The sequence below is a fragment of the Natator depressus genome, chromosome 23, assembly GCF_965152275.1.
Source record: "Natator depressus isolate rNatDep1 chromosome 23, rNatDep2.hap1, whole genome shotgun sequence".
NCBI classification, from domain to species: domain Eukaryota; kingdom Metazoa; phylum Chordata; order Testudines; family Cheloniidae; genus Natator; species Natator depressus.
Genome location: NC_134256.1, coordinates 21,471,309 through 21,495,396, shown reverse-complemented (window position 1 = coordinate 21,495,396; position 24,088 = coordinate 21,471,309). Strand labels below are relative to the sequence as shown.

Here is a 24,088-nt window from a genome sequence, read left to right as displayed (position 1 = left end):
TTTGTGTGTAAATTACAGGTCTGGCTGGCTTTACAGGATTACACCCTGTTTGTATTGAGCTTTTTCTGGTTAAATAGGTTTCTTAAATGCTGCAAATCCAGTGCACAATTAATGCTTTATTGCTACTTCTTCAGGAGTCTCTGGTGTGCTTTTGCGCCTGTTATTTACTATTCACAGTTCTCTACAGTAGTTCACTCTGTCCCTGCAAAACATTAGTCCTATATGCTACCCAGAGATCCACATTCTGCTGACTGGGATATGCTACCCTGTTGGCACATCCGTGCAGTGGGAATCTGTTCCCTCTGGGACCTGGTCCAGCCACTGATCCTGCAGCTGCACCTAGCTTCCTGCGCACTCCGTGGGTCAGTTCCTTCCAGACCCAGGAAATTCAAACTCTGCCTCTGGTTACATTTGTGCTGCTATGAAACCTCTTAAAGCAGCTGGTGAGGGGTTGTTTTGCCCCAGCACCTAGGAGCTTTGGCTGCACCCAGAGCTCCCTTGGCTTTTCCATACTCCCACCTGAGCTGCTGGGGGTGGCTGCCAGGCTCTGCTCCACCCCCTCACTCCCCTGGTTCCTCCACCAGGCACTGGGGGGAGCTCCTATGTCCCTGGGGGCCCAGGAAGGTGGCTGAATGGCCTGGTGCAATGGAGGGGAGTCTGAGACACTTGGAAGCATAGCACAGTGGGGAAGGGCTGGGTCCCCTGGTGAGCCCCTGGCAGTACAGGCTCCCAAGGGTGAGGTTTGCACAGAACAAGCACTATTCTGGCACCCCCTTGTTGCCTCTGTCCCTAAAACTGGGCACCCAAATTCTCAGTAGAACTGCCTAGGTGAGTCCTGGGGTTGGACGGGAAGGGGGTGCCAATGGCTGATACATGACAGCATCAAAAGTGCCCGTTGACCTGTAGGGTTGTTAGCGTGTTCATGATTCAAATCCACATTAAACTTGAAGCTGGCCTGGCCTGATTAAAAACATGACCCACCACTTCCCAGTGAAACAGAAAACTTTATTGGGGGGGCAGGAGGGATGAAAAACCAAGTGCAGCATGAGGAGAAATCGGGAGCCAGAAACAGGTTCCCTCCTTGGGACCAAATCATGTCACCGGACATCAAGGAGCGTTTAACAGAGACCTGCCCATCATTGTGCCTTTCGATACGGTACAATACGGATTTCTATCAAATACTCAAGGCCCCAGCAGAGGGTCATTTTCCACAAGTACCTACAGGCAGCTGGCTGGGGGGGGGTTGCAAAGACACAGAGGGGGGGGAAAACAAAGCACTGTCCGAAATGCATTGTTTTTGTCATTGGCAGCATGTTGAAGCAGCCAGAAAGGAACTGTGGGAGTTTGATCAGCGGCAACGCCTGCGTGAGGAACTGTCCTTTCGGAAGAATGGGACCAGTTCACAGACTCAGGTTTGCCCCTGCCTCTAGGGCCGAGCCTGGCCCTGTCTTCATACGGCCCCCCTGCAGCACTATCGGGCGAATCCTCTGCTAGCACCGGACCCCTTATGCAACCTGCTGGCTGCACTGGGATACCGGCTGCCACCCACATTTAAAGCCCACTGTCCCCCAGCTTTGCACAGGCCCTCTCTAATGTACACGGTGCTAAAAATCTGGCCGCAGCTGGCAGCCCAGGGCTCCTGATGCGACTACCGCAGAAGGGAACAGGCTTGCAAACCGCCCCCCGCCCCCTCCCACACACACACACTAGAGACGGGGTTGACATGGGGAACAGTCATGGAGCAGGGTGATGTATCAGGGACCGAGAGCAGGGAGGGAGAAAACGAGCTGCCAAGCAGGAAGATGAGATGCAGAGACGCTCCTAGAACCGGGAACAAGGGAGGAGGTGAAATAAGCAGCCCCAGTCCCTAAATACTACACCCCTGGACCAGCCCCCCTCTCCCCAAATAGCAGCCCTTACCCAGAACGCCCCTGACCAGCCAGCTGGGGGACCCAGTGCGGCCATGTCTACACTACAGCTTAGGTGGGTGTAACAAGTCGCTCAGGGATGCGGCAAAGCCACACACCCACACCCCGAATGCCCTAAGGTACACCGACCCAAGCGCCGGTGTGGACCGACCCAAGCTTCTCCCACTGACCCAGCTACCACCGCTCGTCGGGGGCGGATTAATTAAGAGCGCTCGCCCGCCGTCGGCTTCGAGCAGCGCCTGAAAATGGGCCCTGACTCTGTCCGCTGGGCAAAAGGGGTGAGACGAAGCGAGCAAGACAGCGTGCAAAGAGGCGCAAGCAAGCGAAAGACGGGGCCTGGCGAGGAGAGAAAAAAGAAACAGCGGCACAGAATTCATGTCCCCCGCAGATTTTCTTTTCCCCGCCCCGTAGAATAATCAATTCTGCCGGGGGGGGCGCGACAAGGCCAACGTGCCCCCTCCCTTGCCGCAGCTGCTGCTCCAGCCCCTGGTGAGCGAAAGGTGTCACTGCAGCGCCTCCCCGGCCGAATGGGTTATTCTACGGGGCAGGGGAAGGAAAGTCCGCGGGGGACGTGAATTCTGCGCTTATGTTTTTGTGAAGAAGCCAGTGGGAACAACCCTCCCGCTTTCAAAGGGAGCCAGGAGCGAGACAGAGAGAGAGAGAAAGCGAGCGCAGCAAGGCGGGACGAGCAAAAGGGCCGAGCAAGCGAGCAAAAGAGGAAGAGCACAACAGGAGAAAGCGAGCGAGCATGCAGGGGGCAGGTAAGCAAAGGGGCCAGCAAGATAGGGCGCAACAGTAGAGCAAGAGAGAAAGACCGAGCAGCGGGGGGAGCAAACGGGAGCAGAGACAGAGAGAGAGCCAGCCAAGGGCGAGGCAAGTAAAGAGCAAGCGGAGGAGAGCGAGCGGCAAGCAGGGGAAGAGAGCGCAGCAAGCAGAGGCGAGCGAGCGAGTGCGTCGCTGGGTGTGCAAAGGGGCCAGCATGCGAGAGCGAACGAGAGCGGGCTGCCGGGCAAGCAAACAGCAGCACCGAAGACAGAGAGCGAAACGCCAGGCCGGCAAAGGCGTGAGGCCAGGGGTCAGTAAAAGGTGGAGCAGGGGCAAGAGCGAGAACGTGGCAGGACGAGCAAACGAGTGAGCGCATCTGAGCAGCCTGGCAAGCGAAGGGGAGAGCAAGCGAGACCAAGGCCAGGCTACATCACGGCTGATTTAAGCGCCGGTGTAGCCAGCGCTGTGTGGCCAGAAACGAGCCAGACCGGCAGGGTGAGCAAAGGCGGGGATGGGTGAGGGCACAGAGAGCAAGAGACAGGCTGGACGAGCAAAAAGGGTGCGTGTCGGGGCTAGCGTGCGGGCGAGCAGGCACGGGAGAGGGACTGGAGCGGAGAGGCGCGTGCCGGAGGGCGAGCGGGCTGCATGGCCGGCGCTGGGAGGAGACGCCAGGAGAGAGCAGGGCTCAGTCAGCGAAGGACACGCACCATCGCAGGCGAGCAAGCGGGGGGCGAACGGGCTGGAGCTAAAGCGAGGGAGACATAGCGTAGGCAGCCGGGCGAGCAAAGGGGAGAAAGATCCCGAGGGGTCCCTGCATCGCCCCCCCTCCCTTGCCTTTGCCCGAGGGTTTGTCACACATACAGCCCCCCCAGCCGGCCTGGCCCACTGTGAAACAACCCACAAAGCAGGAAGTGCTGGGGGGGGGGGCAGGATGAGAAAGGCCACACCCTGAATGCAGGGTGGGGGGACGGGACTGCTGTCAGTGACCCCACGGGGGCAGAAGGGAGTAAAGCCCTCCATGCTCTCAATTCCCCAGGGTCTGAGCCTCTGGGCCCACAGAGGCAACCTCACGGCGGCGGGCACCTGAGGGCCATGGGGCTGGGGGGCAAACCCCGCCGGGATGGGGCACTGACGGGGAGCGATGCAGCCAGGAGCCCTACACCAAGGACAGGTCTATCCCGGTTGACCGTGTGGCTTTCCTGCTCCATACGACTGGGGCAGCTTGTGGGGGGGACCCTACATCTCACCCGCCCCATCCTGCCATGAGCTGGGTCCTGCTCCCAGGTGGCACAGGGCAGTGGGGGCTGCGCCCGCCTGCAAACACCAAGACAGGCCTGGGTGGAGCCGCTAGGGGGTTGACCTCGCTGTAATGTCCTGCGCCGAGGGGCCTGGACTCCCGCCAGGAACCAGCCGCGGGAGGGAGGGACAGAGCAGGGAGAGGCGAGAGACAGAAACACAGCTCGAGAGAGACAGAGTGTGAAAGGACAGAGAGAAGAACCGAGATCAGAGCTTTATTACAACACGAGAAAACGGGGAAAGGAGAAAGACTTTGGCAGTCGCAAGCTTTCCCTGAGAGACTGAGCTGGGGCGCGAGGCCGGGAGAAGACCCTGAAATCCGCCACGGTTCAAACACCTCACTACTCAACCTGCTGTCAATGCGACCCCCAGGCAGGGACACCACATCAGACAGGCTCCCCTACCTAGTTCGTTGCTGAGCACAAAAAACCCCACCCCACAGCACCAGTGCGGAGCCGAAAGAGCGCAGGACGCATGCGGGAGACAGGAGCAATGCAGGTGGGGAGAAAGCTGCAGAGAAATGGAGCGAGACGGGGTAGGGGGTGAACAGCGGGGAGAGCTGGACACTAGCTGGAAAAGCAATTCAGTCAACGTCAGGTCCCAGGGGCCAGATGCTGGAGATTCAGTCCCATCTTCCCTGCTTAGCTGAGGCCTCTGGCCACGATCCTGGGCCCTGATGGGATGTTAGATGGGGTGGGATCTGAGTTACTACAGAGAATACCTTCCTGGGTGTCTGGCTAGTGAGTCTTGCCCATATGCTCAGGGTTGAGCTGATCGTCATATTTGGGGTGGGGAAGGAATTTTCCTCCAGGGCAGATGGGCAGAGGCCCTGGGGTTTTTTCGCCTTCCTCTGCAGTGTGGGGCAGGGGTCACTTGCTGGAGGATTCTCTGCACCTTGATGTCTTTAAACCACGATTTGAGGACTTCAGTAGCTCTGATACAGGTCAGGGGTTTGTTACAGGAGTGGGTGGGTGAGATTCTGTGGCCTGCGTCGTGCAGGAGGTCAGACTAGACAATCACAATGGTCCCTTCTGACCTTAAAGTCTAGGAGCCTATGAGCCCCAGGTTTAGAATTTCCCTGGCTTTTCTTTTTTCGCCAGCCTCTACGGCAGTGGCTCTCAACCGCGGGGGGGATGCTGAGGTCTTCTGGGGGGTACGTCCACTCAGCTAGCTAGTTGTCCAGTTTTACAGCAGGTGACATAAAAAGCACCCGCCAAGTCGTTAACATTTCATATAGAGGAGGCCTGGCTTATGCTGCTCTCTAGACTGTATTCTACGGTAACGTACCGCGGGGATTCACACTGTATTAGACACGCATTTGGTGTCATTTATTCATGTGTGCAAGCCAGGGCTAAAAGTCTCAGAGAGTATGTCCCTCCCATGCCCCAACATGCTCTAAAAACCCCAGAGGGGTTGGAAATATTGACCAGAGCAGCAGCTGAGTGTAAACCCTGGGGCGAGCACATTCAGCAGGTTGACGTCGTTTTTAAGAGGGGTGACACGCGGGGGTAGGCAAGACAAATCGGACGCCTGAACAGGGTACGGTCAGCAGGGAGGGTTGAGAACCACTGATCGAAAAGACCGAGCCCCACTCGGTGACCCCCTTACGGCCCCGGGTGTGATGCAGGCGTGGGATATTAAACACTGGCCAAATTCACCCTCATCTCCACTCCCTGGTGGGCAGCGGTGTTCCCCTCTCTGCACGTACCAACCCCATTGTCTCTATGGCCAGGGGACTGGGGCCAGGCAGGATCTGGGTAACAGGTGGAGTTCCCCAGGGGGATTTGGTGTAACGGGTCTGGGGTGCTAGGGCCGGACTGGGTGTCCCGACCCGTCCAGGACACTCTGTGTTGGGAGCAGGGGACTTGATGTAAAGTGCCCCCCCCGGCCTGTCCCTATCCACACCGAGATCTCAGAGCCCACTGCCCAGGCCCCTTCCCGTCACGGCCGCCGGCCTTCGCAGCCCCTGGTTCCTCAGTACGGCGTGAAGCGGTTGTACCCTCCGCGGTACAGGCTGGCCTGCCGGGGCAGAGAAGGGTCCATTAGCATCAGCTGCTCGGTGGGGTGGGATGAGAGAGGGAGGGCGCACAGGCAGGGCGGAGTGCGTGTCTGGGGGCGGACTGCCTGTCAGGGTCTGGGGGGAACGGTCTCGCAGATGGGACTGGGGTTCTGGACAGGGTGGGGGAGGCCGCCAGGCTGGGCTTAAGGGCATGAGCGGATCTGTCCAGGCAACCACCTCAGGCCGTGAGCAGAGCCCCCTTCCTGGATAGGACCAGTCTGTCGGCTGGGGGCCGTGCTCAGGGAGACCCTCTGCCAGGGAGGAGCAGGGCCACCCGTGAGGCAGGGAGGGGGCGAGGGCGCCGGAACGTGCCAGCCTGACGTGGGGTGAGACAGGGAGAGAAACGGGGAACGGGGCTGGGGGGCAGTCCCGACGCGGGCCGGGGAGTCCCGCCGGCTGCTGCTCACCATGGCTCCGACGCCGTAGGCTGGAGCGACGGCGTGGTGGTAAGGATCCGCTGCGGTGTAGACCCGGCCGTACCTGGGGGAACCGAGCAGAGGCCGGTGTTCGGGAGTGAGCACGGTGCGCACGCGCGGGTGACCACGCCCGCACAGCCAGCTACGCAAGGAGGAGCTGGTCGCACCGGTGCCAGAACCGGCGGGGAATCTGCCCCTCCCACTCTGAAAAACGGGCCCCGCACTTTTAAAAAAAGGAACATAAGGGCTGCATTCGTGTCCCCTCCCGATTACTTTCTCCCCCTGCAGAACAATTGATTCTCCCGGGGGAGGCGCTGCAGTTACAGCTTTAGCCCACCAGGGGCTGCTGCGGGCGCCAGAAGAGAGGGCAGCCGGCACACCGCCGGACTGGGGACGGGGAGGGGGCGCACTGGCCTCGGTGGGGCGGGGGGCCCCCGCTTCTACGGCGCCCTTGGCTGGTACTCCCCTCGCCCCGACACTTACCCGTCGGTGTACGCCGCTGCGGCTGCGGCCGCCCCGGGGGGCTGTGCCACCCGGTACGCTGCATAGCCCTGAAACAGCCGGGAAGGGGGGTGAGCCCTGGGTCCTGAGCCCCTGGGTCCTGCACCCCTCCCACCCCCACCCGCGACAGCCTCCAAGGGCAGAGCATGGCGGGGGCGGGGGGCAGCTTCCCTAATCGCTCCTGTTCCACAACGAAGGACCAGGGCTCCGTCCGCCAGCTCATTCCCAGGGAGCAGGAGTCTCCGTGCACACCCAAGGGAGGAAAGGGGCACCGAGGGCACTAATGGGGTGTGTGCGGGGGGGGGGTCCAGTCTCAGGCTGTAACCCCTCCCCCTTTCCTCCCTCTGAGGTTGAGACAGATGGAGCCCTGGCCACTGCGGATTCCCAAACCCCAGCCCCATACGCTGGCACAATCTGAGCCGCCCCCTCCCCCCCCCCCACACACACACACACACCCCTCCCCGGAGTGTGGGGCAGAGATCCAGGAGGCCGGGATGACCCCGCAGCAGCCCAGAGAGACAGGGGACCCGTGGGGGAGGGAGGGGGGGAGACGTGCCAGGCACTGGTACAGTCTGGGTATAACCCCCCCCACACACACACACACACACACACACAAACACGCCCACCAGCGCGCCAGGGACTTACATAGACGTCGGTGCCGTATAGCCCATCCGGGTACACCACACTGTGGGGAAAGGAGATGCGTCAGCTCCGGCCGTAAGCCCCCCACCAGCCCTGACACCGCCCTCCCCTACGTCCCCGCCCCAGCTCCTCCAGCCGCGGGGGGCACAGAAAGTTCCCCTCCAAAAGCAGCCAGAGATTTATTCCTATGCCCCCTCCGCCCTCCCGACCACCAGGATCAACCCCCATGCCCCACGCCCCCCACAAACATCCATTCCCGCCAGCACCCTGCACGGCCCCGCTGGCTCACCTCCCGTAGGCAGGGACGGGCGACGGGGCGGGAGCTGCCCGGATAGGGCTGTAAATGGCTCGGCCACGGCCCCGCAGGCCCCCGCGATAAGCCAGCGCCGCCGGGGCCACCATCGGGTAGGGGATGGTGGCCACTGGGGACAGAGCAGACGGTCAGCACCGCAGGGTGTGAGTGGGGGCGGGGGGGATATAGGGGGCGGCTGGGGGGTGGGAAAGGGACAGGGAGGGGCAGGCACGGGCAGTGGGTATAATCGGCCAGGGGAGGGGTGGGGCCCCACCCACGCTCTGCCCTGAGCCGCAGCCCTCGCTCCCCCTCCCCCAAAACTGGTGGGGGCTCGGGCCAGCCACCGGCCGTGGTGGGGGGTGGAGGGGGCTCAGGGCTCTGGCCGGGGCGGGGGGGAGATGTAGGGGCGGGGCCTCAGGCTGAAAGGGGGGGGGCTAGCCTCCCTGAAAGGGGGGGGTTCACCCGCCGCCCATGATGGGGGGCATCATGGCGAAGCAGGTGACAGGGGACGTAGTGGGGGCAGGAACAGGAGAAAATCCTCGTGGGGCAGGACGGGCCAGGAGGATGGAGATGCGGGCCGGGGGGGCAGGCTGGGGAGACACAAGGGCAGGAGGGAGAGAGGAGAAGTCCCACCTGTGTAGAGGTCGGGGGCATAGACAGCGCCAACCAAGGGGTTGATCTTCCAACCTAGCCGCCGAGGGAGACAGAGAGAAGGGGGACCATCAGAGCGGACGGAGGGGCCCCAGCCCCCCTTCCCTCCCTGCCCCTCCCCCCCCCACACACACACCCCCCAGGTCAGCCCAGGGCACCGGCCTCTCCCCACAGACCCTGCCTGGGGCACGTCAGAGACAGGGGCTGCCGTCGGACGGGGGCCAGCAGCAGGAGGGGCCTGCAGGCTGGGGGGCCCTGCCGGGGGTTGGGGGGGGCCACAGCGCACCTCCCACCCCCGCCCCCTTGTACCGTTCACCGCAGGCGCTGCCGGAGGCTTCTTGGTGACCACACGGGCCGTGGCATTGTTCACCTGCCGGGGGGAGGGAGGGAGAGGTGAGCACGTCTGGGGTCATGGGACAGCCAGCCCCCCCACTGCCCCCCACACACACACACTGCCGTGGGGCTCAGAGCCCAGACACCGGACCCCACCCCTGCCCTGCGCGCAGGGGGTCCTGCCCGTACTGCAGACCCCCGAGCAAAAACCGCCTCCCTGTGCCAGCTCCCCACACACATCCCCCCCCCCCGCGCACCAGCCGGGCACAGAGCAAAGCTACCCCCCCCCCGAGTGAAACCACCTGGGACCCCCCCCATCCCGCCATGGGGCACTGACCTCAATTTTCCTGCCCTCCACAACGGTGCTGTTCAGCTTCTCTCGCGCCTGGTCGGCGTCCTGGCTGCTGTCGAAGGTCACAAAGCCGAAACCCTGCGGGGCGGGGAGAGGCCGGGGAAGGATGAGGCCGCGGCTGGCTGGGGAGAGGAGGGGGCTACGGGGGGGGGACACAAGGGGTCATGGGGCTGCCCTGGCCAGGCCCCGCTGGGGGCTTTTAAACCCTGCCACGTCCCCCTCTTTTGTCCCCCTCGGGCTCGAGGGGTTCCCACCCCACACAGCTCCTCCTCCGCCCAGTGACACACACACCGCGTCCCTCCCTGCCCCACATCCCGGTTCGCGCCCTTCTGGGCCCTCCCGCACGGGGGTCAGCGCCGCGGCCAGCCCGGGGCAAAGCCTTGGCTGCAGAAACCCAACCGTGCCCCCGAGCCATGGCGGGCGGGCGATGCCCACTGGGTGGGCTCCGCTTCCGGACAATCCAGCGGCTCCCCCCCCCCGCTTTCAGCAAGGCCAGGAATGTCCCCCGCCACCACCAGCCCCTGCGGGGACCCCCCCCCCCGACTCCCTCGCCCTCCCCCCACGCCGGCACCTCCGCACCTTAGAACCACGTTCATTGAAGATGATTTCCACGTCTAGGATCTTCCCGAATTGCTTGAAAAGGGGGGCGGGCGGGCAGAGAGGACAAGACAGGAATCAGTGACCGACCCCTCCAGAACCCAGTGGGGCCCTGACCAATTGTGGGGCCCTAGAAGTCACACACACACACACACACACGGATCATGGGTGCTACACAACCCTGCCCCCCCGAGGCCATCAGGGCCACTGGTGGTACCTTGTCCCCCCATCACCACGGGACTCGCTCACACACACACACACACACACACACCCCATCTCCCAACCCCCGGACCATGAGCTCTACACCCCCACGTGGAACTCACCCCAAACATCTGCCGCAGGTCAGGGTCACGGAAGCGGAAGGGGATGTTGGAGACATGCAGCCGCTTGGGCTGGGATTTGCCGTCTTCGCTCTCCACCTCCCGGCCATCTGGGCTGAGAGTGGCCGCGGGACTCTCCTCGGCTGGCTGGAGGGAACCCCAAGAGATAAACCGGACAGAGCTGGGGCAAAGAGACGCTGGGATCCCCGGCTAACCCCCACTGGAGCCCCAGGATCCCATTACACACGCACACACCCCCCAGGATTCCCTGATATCCCCCTCCCCTGGAATTCCCCGTTAACCCCCACAATGGGATCCCATCAGAACGGCCAGACTGGGTCAGACCAAAGGTCCATCTAGCCCAGTGTCCCGTCTATCGACAGTGGCCAATGCCAGGTGCCCCAGAGGGAATGAACAGAACAGGGAATCATCAAGTGATCCATCCCCTGTCGCCCATTCCCAGTTTCTGGCAAACAGCAGTTTAGGGATACCCAGAGCATGGGGGTTGCATCCCTGAGCATCTTGGCTCATAGCCATTGATGGATCTATCCCCCATGAATTTATCTCGTTTTTTTTAAACCCAGTTCTACTTTTGACCTTCACAACATCCCCTGGCGAGGAGTTCCACAGATTGGCTGTGCGCTGTGTGAAGAAATACTTCCTTGGGTTTATTTTAAACCTGCTGCTTATTAATTACACTGGGTGACCCTTGGTTCTTGTGTTATGTGAAGTAGTAATAACACTTCCCTTCTTCCTTTCTCCACGCCCTTCGTGATTTTATAGACCTCTATCGTATCCCCTCCTTAAACGTCTCTTTTCTATATTGAACAGGCCCGGGCTTTTTAGTCTCTCCTCGTTTGGAAGCTGTTCCATACCCTTTGTCATTTTTGTGGCCCTTCTCTGTACTTTTTCCCATTCTAATATATCTTTTTCGAGATGGGGCGACCAGAACTACACGCAGTATTCAAGGTGTGGGCGGACCATGGCTTTATACGGTGGCATTATGATCTTTTCTGTCTTCTTATCTATCCATCTCCGTGTGGTTTCTAACGTTGTTCACCTTTTTGACGCCGCTGCACACGGCGTGGGTGTTTTCGGAGAACTCTCCCCAATGACTCCAAGATCTCTTTCTTGAGTGGCAGCAGCTAATTTAGACCCCCTCGTTTTGGATGTGGAGTTGGGATTAGATTTCCCTTGACAAAAGCCGCGTTGACTCTTCCCCAACAAATTATGTTCATCTGTGTGTCTGATCATTCTGCTCTTCACTAGAGCTTGCTACTGACGTCAGGCTTAACGGCCTGTAATTGCCAGGATCGCCTCTGCAGCCTTTTTTAAAAATCAGAGATACATCAGTCCTCCGCCAGGCACCTGGTCCAGAGGCTGATTTAAGCGATCGGTTACCTGCCGCAGTTAGCAGTTCTGCGATTTCACGGTTGAGTTCCTTCTGAACTCTGGGGGGATCCCATCTGGCCCTGGTGACTCACTGCTGTTTAATGTATCAAATTGTTCCCAAACCTCCTCTACCGACACCTCCATCTGGGACCGTTCCTCAGATCTGTCACCTAAAAAGCATGGCTCAGGTGTGGGAATCTCCCTCCCATCCTCCGCAGTGAAGACCGATGCAAAGAATTCATTTAGCTTCTCCACGACGGCCTTGTCGTCCTTGAGGGCTGCCTTAGCACCTCGATCGGCCAGTGGCCCCACTGATTATTTGTCAGGCTTCCTGCTGCTGATGTACTTTAAAAAAATTTTTTGCTGCTAGTTTTGTGTCTTGTTAGCTGCTCTTCAAATTCTTTTTTGGCCTCCCTAATTTTACCTCTACGGTTGACTTGCCAGAGTTGATGCTTCTATTTTCCTCAGTAGAATTTGACTGCTGGTTTTTGAAAGACGTCCTCTCGTGTCTAATCACACCTCAGTTATTTAGCTATGGGCACAGGGTTTGTTTGTTTGGGGGGGGTCCTCTTACCTTTTTCTTTAAATTTGAGGTATTCATATAGTTGGAGCCTCTATTACGGGGATTTTAAAAAGTTTCCATGCAGTTTACAGGCATTTCATTTTTGTGACCGCTCCCTCCCTTTGCCACCACATCAGGATCTCCTGCTATCTGCCCTGGGACCCCAGGAGTCCCTTTTACACCTCCCCCCCCCTGATATTCCCCTCTTTCCCCTCCCACCCTGACCACCCTTGTCCTGCAGCACCTCTGCACTGGGGAGCTGCGGAGGGAACAGCCTTGACCATTTCACTGCAGGTTCAGTGATTCACACCCATGTTCCTTCAGATAGTTCTGAGCCACTGAAACCTGCTGGGGGAGCTGCAAGTGCCGTCCCCACGCCCTCCATCCCCTGCAGCGTGGCGTGTGAACCAGGATCCAAGGACCTGAAGAACTGCCCCAGCCGGGGAGACGGGCCCCTGGTCCCCTGGCACCGGTATCGATGCCGGCCGGGACCGAGACGGCAGCTCTGGCTCCTGATTCCCAGGCCCAGGATCAGGGGGTCTCCGGCCCCGTCAGCGTACAAGCCGGGGAGAGGGGATCCAGGGAGATTCAGGGCCTCTGGCTCCCAGCCTCCATGGGCCCACGCCGAGAGCCAGGCGTGCCCCGTTGCTGGGCGCAAGATGCTGAGGTCGGATCCCCGCCGTCGGGGAGCAGGCACGAACACACCCAGAGGTCCCGGGCCGTTGGGTTAGTACCCGGAGCACACACGTCGGCACAAGCAAGGCAGTTAGTGAAGAGAAGCAGGGGGGTTTAGTGGGGGAGAGGGGGCCGGGACCGGCTTTTTCACTGCGCTAGGAGCTGAAGGAATCCCGCCCCCAGGGACGGACGCTCTCTCCTCTGTCCATGCAGACGGCTCAGCTCAGCCCAAGGCCTCAGATCTCAGACATCCTCCAATGCACGGGCCAAGATGCCGCATCCGGGGTCCGTCCGCCCGCTGGGAGGGTGTCGCACGGAGCACAGCCGCCAGGTCAGAAGGCGTGAAACTGATTAACCCGGCTGGAGAGATGGGGTTGAACTTGTCTTTAACCTTCTCCCTGCGTTCACGTGTGCGTGCGCGTGGGGAGGGGGGGTGTATGTGTGCACGTGTGCGTGCATGGGTGTGCGTGCACATGGGGGTGTGCGTGCACATGGGGGGGGGGGGATGCGCACATGCCCATGTACCAGCCCAGGCATGGGGCTGCGTGCAAATGTGGGCGTGCGCATGGTGAGGGTGCGTGGTGCCTGGGGGGGGGGGAACGTGTGCACCTGCAGGGTGCGTGGGGGTGAACACGTGTGCACACAGTGAGCATGTGCAGGTATGGGGGGGTGCAATGCTCACGCAGCAGGGGTATCCGCAGTGCGAACACCCCGTGCATAGGAGTGAAGCGTGGGTGTGCGCACTCAGCTCACACGCATGGGAGTAGGGGGGTGCATGCACGGCCTGACTGTACGTGAAGTGTCGGTGCGTGCGCGTACCATGCTGGCGTGTGCAGCATCCGTGCAGTGTGCGGGGGTGTGCAATGTACATACACCCAATGGAGGTCTGGGGGGGTGGGGGGTGCAATAGGTTCATGCCGGCGTGTGTGTGCGCACAATTGTTTGAAACATCCCTTTCCCTCGCCACATGAAGGGTCAGATGCCCTGCAGCCAAACCCGATGCTCTGCCCTGGGCAAAGGGGTTAACCCAGGCAGCTTCCCTCTCCCTAGCTATGCCCCCCCCACCCGCCAGCCCTCCCTTTCCCTCCCCCAACTCTGCACGCACCAGTCACCTAGCCCTGGAGTCGCTCCGCTCTTAAAGACAAGTTCAACTGAGATCGCCCCCACCGAAGCCCAGGGACGGTATCCAGCCGGGAGGGGGGACGGGGGGGGGTGAGGGGTGCAGAGAGAAACTGAGGCAGGCAGGTGCGGCGCCGGGGGTGAGTAGGGATGATCGAGGCAGATCACGGATTAATGCTACTAGGCCCGAGAACGTGACGAATTCCAAGATGCCTGGGACAAAAACCTGCTTTTGCCGGGAGATCTGCCAGCGCCGCTGCCAACACCCCGGGGGACCCTAGCCGGAGAGGGGGGGAAGAGACAGAGTCATTCGCCACATCGCTAGGAGCCAAGAGGAGTCAGATCCGCCGGCGGCCGCAGAAGGACAGGCCCTCGGAGAAGGAACAACCCGCCGCCCCCCGCCAGGCCTCGCACGGGCGCCCCGGGGATTTTATCCCACGCGAGCATTCGCCGCCTTCCCTCCTCGCCAGGCTGGGAAGGTTGGCGGGCGTGGCTCGGGGGCGGGGTGAATTTTGCAGCTTTTCTAGGTGGATAAAGGTCCCAACACACCCCCAATGAGAGCCGCACCCTGCTTTTATCTGGACGTAGCCGCAGCGTCTCACGGGGGGGGGTTCCAGGTGCCACTCGACGGGCAAAGATCTTTCTGATTGCAAGCCAGGCCTCGAGGACCCGTTTCCCGGCGGGCAGGAGGCGAACGCTCGGCTGCAGAGTTAAGCAATTACGTCAGGGTGCACACTACAGCCTTGGTCCCACGCAAGGGCCCTGGAGCCTTTCCAAAAGTGGGGGGCACCCTGAGGCCCCCCCAAACCCCCTCCCCTTTCCCCCAAGGGCCTGGGCCCGCCTGCCCCCCGCCCGGAGACCCTGCCCCAGCCACACCGGAGTGGCGTTGGGGAGAAAGCAGCCCCCCTGCCTGTGTCCCGACTCCCGGGACCCCTGCTAGGGCAGGTGGAGGGACCCAGACTCCCCACAGCTGCCCGCGCAGCTCTCCCTGACCTGGCTCCGGACGTGGGGGCAGGGGGCCGCGATGATAGGAGCCGGGCTGGGAGCTGTGGGGTGCCGGCGCGGACCCTCCAACTCCACCTGCCCTGGGCTGGGCGGGGAGCCCGGGGGCCGGGGACACAGGTCTGGGGTTGCTCTCAGCTGCCCTGCACCATGGGCAGGTGGAGGGTCCGCGCGGCCCCCACAACTGCCTGCAGTCCCCGGCCAGGCTCCATGCTCGGCGGGGAGGAGGAAGAGGAGGGAAAAGAGCCTCTCCCAGCGGCAGGGAGGCTCCCCAGGAGGGAGGCGGGAACCTTGGCCGGCGGAAGTTGATAGTGTAGACATGCCCTGCCCAGTCACCCCCCACGTCGGCGCTGAATCCCCGAGACCCAGTCTGTCGGGAGTCCATAGAGGATTCGAGCACATTGTTGCAAACTCTCCCGCTATTTGGCCATTCTCTTAAATCCCCAGGTCTCAGAGTCACGTGATTATGAGCCGATCTCAACGAGCACTGACCATAAAAAAACCCCTCAGAAACCTGGATGCTTCTCGCCCACCTGGCTGAGGAGAAAAGGTGGGAAACGGGACCTGAGACCGAGTGCACAGAACCCTGCTGTTGGCTGTTTTGCTCATCTCACGATTTTGGGGGACACCGGGTGGGGGGGGCTGCAATGCTGATGTCACAGGTCTAAAGCGACCAGCTCAGCCTGGCAAGGGGGGAAAAGCGTCTGCCTTTGGGGGGGGCACGGCCCCCCCTTGCTGGCTCCACAAGGTGCTGCAAACAGAGAGTGCCCAAGCGACAGCTTCCAACAAACCCAGGACTCTGGGGGAGCCCCCCCCCCACAATCACACAACTACAAAGGTCCCCTCACAATCTGCTGCCCCCAAGCTCCTTCCAGACTCAGCCCGGACCTCCTGGAACCCCGCTCCACAAACACCAGCCTGGGGGAGCTGTCCAACCCCCATCTACGGCACGCAGCTCTCCGGCCCCCCAGCCCCTTCCCGGGGTCCCGTGATCGGTACCGCGCTGCTGGCTGCTGCGTCATTTACCGTCCCTGGTCGCTCGGCGTCGCTCTCACCCCAGGGCTGGAAGGCTCTCATCTGGCAAAGCGGCTGCACCCCTGGTTTGGTGGGGGGGGGGGCCTGCAGGGTCGGTTGCTGCTGAGCAGAGCGGGGTGGGGGTGTGGGGGACTCTTTCTATGGCACAAAGGCATCTGAAATCTGCGGGGGGGTGAGTAGGGGGGAGTGGAGGGCTCTGTGCCACCCCATTCTGGGTGTAGGGGGCAGGTGGGGGGCACCAGAGATCCCCAATCAGTGCAAAAGCCCCTGGGTGAAGGGGGTGAGGGAAGGGGGGCATTGGTTCTCAGCACCCACCTCAGGGCTCCAGCCCTGAATCAGCAGCCCCAGGATTAGGGGGTGTCCAGGGGCAATCCATGCAGCCACCCTCCTTCCCCCCCACCCCCATGTGCGTGCTGTCTGTCTGGGGACCCCAAGCAGCAGGGGCACGATCCGGATTGATGAGAAGCCCAGATGACAGCGGGGGGGGGGGAGGGGCAGACTCTCAGGGGGAGTGAGGGGGGCTCCCTAGGGCAGGGAATTGTCTCACTGGGGTTCCCGAGGAAGGGGGGGCATGGCCCCTGTTTCCCACTGGGGTTCAGAGGACACCGCGTCCTTCCCGGGGCTGTTTGTGCATTTGTGGCTGGGCGTGGGGGGGGGTTGGGGGGGGCCAGGAATGCACCATTTGTTCCATGTGGAGATAAACAGCTGCCGGCAGCGTGGGGGGTGGGGGGGAATCCGATCCGGGCAGGGCAGGCGACGCCATGACCCAATATGGGCAGAGAGCTCCGGAGCCCAGGCCAGAGGACGCCCAGCTGCCCCGAGACCAGAGGACCGGGGAGGGGGGAGGTCACCGTAATCCCCAGCACTGGGTGAGGCGGGGGGGCCTTCCCCACAACAGGGGCATGTGTAACACTGAACCTCGGGCCTCTGGGGCTGAGGGCACCTGGCTGTCAGCCAAGGCTGTGGGGTAAACGCATTTTATCTCCAAGGAGTCTCGGGGTGTGGGTTACCCGTGCCCCCCTTTCCCCCCACAAACGCACAGATCTGGGCAGCTGAGGTCCAGGCAAGAAGGGGGGGGGATCTAGGGTCAGGGCAGGGGGTGGGGGGTTAAGATCTAAACACCCCTGGGCCCCCATCACCCCAGGCTGGGGAGATTAACCCCTTCCCTAGGCTGGCGTGGGCCGAGCGGGGGCACCAGTACAAGAGGGGGGGCTGGAAAGGGAACCCAAGGCCACATTCCTCCCGTCCCCCATGGCCCCAGATCCCAGCCCCACATGGGCCAGGGCAAGCCAGCCCCCTGCCACTACGGAGCCGATACCGGTGCCCTCCAGCCATGCCCCCAATACGCCTCTGATGGGTGATGCTGGGGGGCAGAGAACAGACACAGCACAGTGCCCCCCCGATCCACCCCGTATGGGCCCTGGGGGGCAGAGAATAGCCACAGCACTGTGAGCCCCAACCATGCCCTGACCCACCCCCTGGGGGGCAGAGCCTTTAGGCCACCTCCAGCTACCAAGGCCCCATGCCAACACCTCTGCCCACTTGACACCGGAGAGGGCCGGATTCCCGGGGGAGGGGTTTCTGGGGAGAGCGGGAAGGTGGGCGCAGGGAAGGGGGCCAGATACCTGGGGGTGGGGCCTGAGACACTCAGCAGAAGGAGGGGGTGGGAGGGCGAAGGGGGCCGGGCACTCACCGCGGGGGGAGGAGGCAGGGCTGGCCCCAGGGGCTCCGGCGGGGCGGCGTGCTCCGGGGGGGGCTGGCCAGCCGGGTAGAGGCACAGGCCGTGCTCGGCGGGGGGCTGCGGCGGGTAGTCCTGCAGGGCACCGGGCGGGCGGAACGGCGGGGCCAGCCGGGCCGGGGCTGGGGGGTACGGGGTGGGGTACGTCTGAGTCATGGGGTCGGCGGGGCAGCTGCATCCTGGCTACCCTGCCGGGGGAAAGAAGAGGAGAGGTGGAGACCCAGAGCAGGGGGCCAGTCCCTCCCCAGTCCCCACTTAGCACCGGGAAGAAAGGGGCCCCCTGGCCGGAGTAACAATCGGACATCGACGAGGGCAGAGCTGAGAATAGAACCCAGGAGTCCAGGCTCCCCACCCCCACCCCTGCTCTAATCACTAGACCTCCCCCCTCCCCCAGATCTGGGGAGAGAACCCAGGAGTTCTGGCTCCCCACCCCCACTCTAATCACTAGACCTTCCCCCCACCCCCCACCCCCAGATCTGGGGAGAGAACCCAGGAGTCCTGGCTCCTATCTCCCCCACTCTAACCCACCAGCCCCCACTCCCCTCCCGGAGCCAGGAAAGAACCCAGGAGTCCTGGCTCCCAGCCCCCGCTCTAACCCACCCAGCCCCCACTCCCCTCCCAGAGCCAGGAGAGAACCCAAGTGTCCTGGCTCCCAGCCCCCGCTCTAACCCACCAGCCCCCACTCCCCTCCCAGAGCCAGGAGAGAACCCAGGTGTCCTGGCTCCCAGCCCCCGCTCTAACCCACCAGCCCCCACTCCCCTCCCAGAGCCAGGAAAGAACCAGGACTCCTGGCACCCGGCCCCCCTCTGTTCTAACCACCAGCCCCCACTCCCCTCCCAGAGCCAGGAGAGAAACCCAGGAGTCCTGGCTCCCAGCCCGCCTCGCTCGACCCACCTACACTGAGCACCAGCCCCATCCCAGCAGCTGCCTGGGGCCGCCCCGCCCGGCTGGGGATGCTGGGGGGATGTAGCCTTTGTCCCCCAGCCCAGGGGCTATAAGGCCAGTGGATGCAGACCCCTCCCTCCTAGCAGCAGCCAATGGGGAGCGGGAGGGGCTGCGGGGGGGCGTCCCATTGGCTGCCCCTTATCGACCCTCCCCCCCGCCCCCAGACCCTATTTGGGCTATGGCCTTTTTCAGCTGTTTGAGGATTTTCTAACCCTCCAGGGAGCAGCCCGACAGCTGCAGGATCTGCCGGGCCCCCCGGGACACCCCCCCCTCAGCACCCCCTCCCAGGGAGAACTGCCCCCAGGGGCCCTCACAGAGCTGGGGAGTCAGTGTCCCTGCCCCAGCCCCCGCCCTACTCGCTGCTCCCTGGCCCCCCACCCCAAGCGCGGGGGTGAACGCAGCACCCTGCTCCCCGGGGACTGGGCGGGAAGTGAGGGTCCCTCCATCCCTCTCCGCCCCCTCCCCACCTGCACACCCCTCCATCTCCCCACTCACCCCTCCCTCCCAGCCATCCACACACCCCCACCTGCACACCCCTCCCTCCCCCGACCCCTACCCATCCCTCCCCCCACTGCTCCCTCCCTCCATCCCTCTCTGCCCCCTCCCACCTGCACACCCCTCCCTCCCCCCACTGCTCCCTCCCTCCCTCCATCCCTCTCCCACCCCCTCCCACCTGCACACCCCTCCATCTCCCCACTCACCCCTCCCTCCAGCCATCCACACACCCCCACCTGCACACCCCTCCCTCCCCCCGACCCCTACCCATCCCTCCCCCACTGCTCCCTCCCTCCCTCCATCCCTCTCCGCCCCCTCCCACCTGCACACCCCTCCCTCCCCCCACTGCTCCCTCCCTCCCTCCATCCCTCTCCACCCCCTCCCACCTGCACACCCTCCATCTCCCCACTCACCCCTCCCTCCAGCCATCCACACACCCCCACCTGCACACCCCTCCCTCCCCCCGACCCCTACCCATCCCTCCCCCCACTGCTCCCTCCCTCCCTCCATCCCTCTCCGCCCCCTCCCACCTGCACACCCCTCCCTCCCCCCACTGCTCCCTCCCTCCCTCCATCCCTCTCCACCCCCTCCCACCTGCACACCCCTCCATCTCCCCACTCACCCCTCCCTCCAGCCATCCACACCCCTCCCACCTGCACACCCCTCCCTCCCCCCGACCCCTACCCATCCCTCCCCCCACTGCTCCCTCCCTCCCTCCATCCCTCTCCGCCCCCTCCCACCTGCACACCCCTCCCTCCCCCCACTGCTCCCTCCCTCCTCCATCCCTCTCCACCCCCTCCCACCCTGCACACCCCTCCATCTCCCCACTCACCCCTCCCTCCAGCCATCCACACCCCTCCCACCTGCACACCCCTCCCTCCCCCCGACCCCTACCCATCCCTCCCCCCACTGCTCCCTCCCTCCATCCCTCTCCACCCCTCCCACCTGCACACCCCTCCATCTCCCCATTCACCCCTCCCTCCATCCATCCACACACCCCCACCTGCACACCCCTCCCTCCCCCCGACCCCTACCCATCCCTCCCCCCACTGCTCCCTCCCTCCATCCCTCTCCACCCCCTCCCACCTGCACACCCCTCCATCTCCCCACTCACCCCTCCCTCCAGCCATCCACACACCCCCACCTGCACACCCCTCCCTCCCCCCGACCCCTACCCATCCCTCCCCCCACTGCTCCCTCCCTCCATCCCTCTCCCACCCCCTCCCACCTGCACACCCCTCCATCTCCCCACTCACCCCTCCCTCCAGTCATCCACACCCCTCCCACCTGCACACCCCTCCATCTCCCCACTCACCCCTCCCTCCATCCATCCACACCCCTCCCACCTGCACACCCCTCCCTCCCCCCGACCCCTACCCATCCCTCCCCCCACTGCTCCCTCCATCCATCCCTCTCCACCCCCTCCCACCTGCACACTGCTCCATCTCCCCACTCACCCTTCCCTCCATCCATCCCCACCCCCCCTCCATCTCCCTCCGCACCCCTCCCACCTGCACACCCCTCCATCTCCCCACTCACCCCTCCCTCCATCCATCCCCACCCCTCCACGTGCACTCCCCTCCATACCCACCCCCTCTCTCCATCTCCCAACTCACCCTCCCTCCATCCCCCATCTCCCTTCACCCCCCATCTCCCTTCACCCCCTCCATCCCCACCCCCCTCCATCTCCTTACACAAGAATTCTTCCAGCCCCCCCCACACACACACACACTGACCACCCCCCCCATACCCTCTCTCCCTCCCCACGGACACACCTGCCTCCCCCCAGCCATCCCTTTGGGATCTGAACCTCTCCCGGGTTCGGCCCGGTCCGTGCCTGGCCGGTGCCCCGCTGGGCTAACCGGGGTGGGGACTGGGGAGGTTGTTTCCTTTTTAATAGCCACTCGCGCTAGATGGGAACAGCCCTGGCCCTGAGGTCCCCGTCCGGCAGGGTGAAGGGGCTCCAGCCCCCCACGGGGACCGGCCCCCGCTGCCTTCGCGCCATGGCAGCTGCTGCGCCACCAGGCCCCGGCCACGGTTTGGAGCATCATTCGCCGACCTGGCGACCGGGCCCTGTGCTGACGTGCGGGGCCTGCCAAAGGCTGAAATGCCGGGACTTGACTTCTCCTGCAGTCGCGCTAAGACTTAGGGTCCCCTGGGCTCCAGATGGGGTCGGTTCCCCCTACCCCAAACACCCTTTTTTTGGGGGGGGGGGAATGACTGTATAATAAAGTGGCAGGAAAACGTCTGGTGAGCCAAAACCGTAGCCGGTGTAACGTCCGAGCTGAGGGTTTAAATCGGGGGTGGCCAAACCGCGGCTCGCAAGCCACGTGTGGCTCTTTAACCGTTCAAGTGTGACCCATAGAGCCCCCCCCCCCCAGGCCCCTGCCCATTCTCCGCCTACCAGACTGGAGGGGGGACTTGGGGTTTCTGCCCTGCGGGGAGAGGGGGCTGGGGGCATCAGCCCCGGCAGGCGCCTCCCATGGGGCAGAGCCCTGGGCCCCCCTGCCCTGTAGGGCAGAAGCCCCGAGCCCCACCACCGGGCAGAAGCCCCGAGCTCCAGCAGGCGTGATTTTGAAGCGTCTGAAAGTTGCCGTGGGCCGCTCGGAGGGCAGCAAGTTTGGCCACCCCTGGTTTATACGGCTCCGGCATGTTTCTCTTAAACCCACCGGGCTTCCCCCCATTCCCACTCTCGAGGCAGGGCCCGTGGCTCCTTCCCCACGGCTTTCGGCCGCAGTGATGCGTCCCAAGCCAACCGCTGTCAAGCGGACGGGGCGAGCGGCCGCGGGACAGTTTTGTGGAGACGACAGCCCCCGGGGGTCCTCCTTGCGGGGCAGCAGGGGGTCCCCAAGAAGCGGCTGGGGTCTGAGGCAGAGCTCTGACGGAGCGGGGGGAACAGCTGCAGCTGGGGGGGGGGGGGTTATTGCAGACGGGTCGCTCCGAATGCTGGGAGCAGGGGGGATAAAATCAGAGCTGGTGCTGGCCCAGTGAGGGCCCTTAGCAGGAATATTTGCCCCCCCCCCCAAAAAAAAAACCCACAATCCTAATCCTAAAACAGGCAGGTTCTTAGAATAAAAAATGAAGGGGGGGATGGGGATCTTGCTGCTCCAGGCCCTAAGCACTGGCTTAATCTGCCAACCTCACCCCCCATGTGGGGCCCAGCCTCTCATACTTAGATAAGACCCTCCCCTCCACGTCCCCCCACCCAGCCCCAACAGCTGCTTTTAGAAGCTGCTATCAAGGCATCTGGCTGGACATAAATAGCAACATCTTCCCCAATCACTCAAGGCCTGGTGGGGAGGGGGGCCAAGGGGGAGATGTGGGGGGAGACAAAGGCCCGTGGGCCCTGCCCCTCTGCATTCCGGTCCCCTGGAGGAGTGGGAGAGATGGGGGGGAGGGACAGGGATGCCACAAACCCCCATCACCCCTGCCCCTGGCGTGTCTCTAACTTGGGAGTGGGGGCAGGGCTGCATAAACGCAATGTCCCCAGCTCCCCCCATTCCCTAGAAGCTGGGTCCCCCCTTCCTGTCGCACTTGACAACAGCCCCCTCCCACATGGGACAGGCTCCGAAGGGCGGGGATCGGCGATGGGTCTCGGGAGAGGTGCCTGCGGGGGGGAGACGGGTGCAGCAAGGGGTCAGGGATTGGGGGTGGGGGTGCCGCTACCTGCCCTGTCTTGGAAAGCCACATCCAGGGGGCAAGTTGGCCAAACACCACGGCAGCAGACTCAGACCGGACCTGAGAAAAATGCCCCTCCGTCTTGCCCTGTGGAACTCCCTGCTACATGATTGTGCGGAGAGCACAAGTTTAGCACGGGCTGCCCACTGATATGGCGAATGTGATCAGCCAGAGCGTGACAGGCTGGAAGCAGAAAGGACGGCGCCCCTGCTTCCTCTTGCTTTGGGGGCAAACCCCGACCCGAGGGAGCTGCTGGGGGAAGTTTCCCCTGGGAGCTGGTTATCCCCCCGAGCTGTGGGTTTCTGGCCCCTTCCTTTGTTGGGAGATGGAGCTGTGCCCCCTTCATCCAGTCCCCTCCGTGCAGCCCCAAGGCACAGCGGGGCTCCAGTGACAGAGGCAGGGGGTGGCGAGCACGACTTACATCGGGGATAACCAGGCCAGGGGGAGCACAGACCAGCAAGGGCTCCTGCCCCGCTGCAGAGGTGGGCGAGCATCCCTCTGCTCGAAGGTCAAACCCCCAAGGGTAAGGGCAGAAGGCATGAATCCTGCAGCCCTTGGGGGAACTCTCAGACCCGGAGAAGCTGAATTTACTAGGCCCGGCCACTCCAGCCTTCCCCCAGAGCTGCAAATAGCTCTTCCCATACATGGCCACCCGTCTCCGCTATCTGACCTCCTGGGAGACGGAGGCCCCCCGAATGGAGAGGAGGAATCCAGGGAGCAAGGGGTTATCTCCCCACGGTGCTGACAGGCGCGCAGTGTTACAGACGCCCCTTTGAATCCCCCCGGGGGGCTCCTGGCTCCCAGGCCTGGCCGGTCACTGCCGGGGGGGGCACAGATACATACACACACACAGATGGGAAGCGGGTACCTGAACCAGGCCGGGGTAGCACTGGGGCACCTGCGGGTAGACGGGCAGGCTGTACGGGTGTAGCACCACGGCCGGAGAGGACAGCATGGCTCGTAGGCCCCGGCCCCACACAGGGCGGCACGGCGAGGGTCCCGCAGCCCCGGCAGCCAGCTAAGCGGGGTCCGTCTCTCCGCCCCGAGCTGCGTGTTTGGCACTCGGCGGAGGGGAGGGAGCCGGGGGCTGAGTGGCAGCTGGGACGGTGCCACTGAGCGACACCGACAGCTGCTGGGCCTTGGTGACGCTGCCGCAGGTGCGGGGGTCCCGGGCCCCCCCACCTCCCTCCTCGGAGGACAGGGCCGGGCTGACCCCAAAAGCGGCTCTTGCTCCCAGCTGTTCCCAAGCACCTGCTCCAGAGCCCCGCGCGGGCGGAGGGGTGGAGAGACGAGTA

General features: G+C 63.3%; 2 protein-coding genes across 2 annotated transcripts in view; both read right to left on the bottom strand.

Annotated features, from left to right (window-relative positions):
- Positions 1-990: 990 nt before the first annotated feature.
- On the bottom strand, positions 991-23,981 carry LOC141976519 (RNA binding protein fox-1 homolog 1-like). Its single transcript, XM_074937518.1, has 12 exons — positions 23,662-23,981; positions 17,631-17,858; positions 10,156-10,299; positions 9,815-9,868; positions 9,221-9,313; positions 8,860-8,920; positions 8,533-8,586; positions 7,897-8,029; positions 7,611-7,650; positions 6,948-7,015; positions 6,456-6,528; positions 991-6,008 (listed from the first exon to the last, which is right to left on the bottom strand). Exons 1-12 carry the CDS (start codon positions 23,746-23,748, stop codon positions 5,964-5,966), a joined length of 1,080 nt encoding a protein of 359 aa, XP_074793619.1. The 5' UTR covers positions 23,749-23,981; the 3' UTR covers positions 991-5,963.
- JOSD2 (Josephin domain containing 2) overlaps positions 23,812-24,088 on the bottom strand; it is a 3,575-nt gene continuing 3,298 nt past the window's right edge. The window contains 1 exon segment of the mRNA XM_074937446.1: positions 23,812-24,001. Within this exon segment, the coding sequence (XP_074793547.1) occupies positions 23,812-24,001 (190 nt within the window).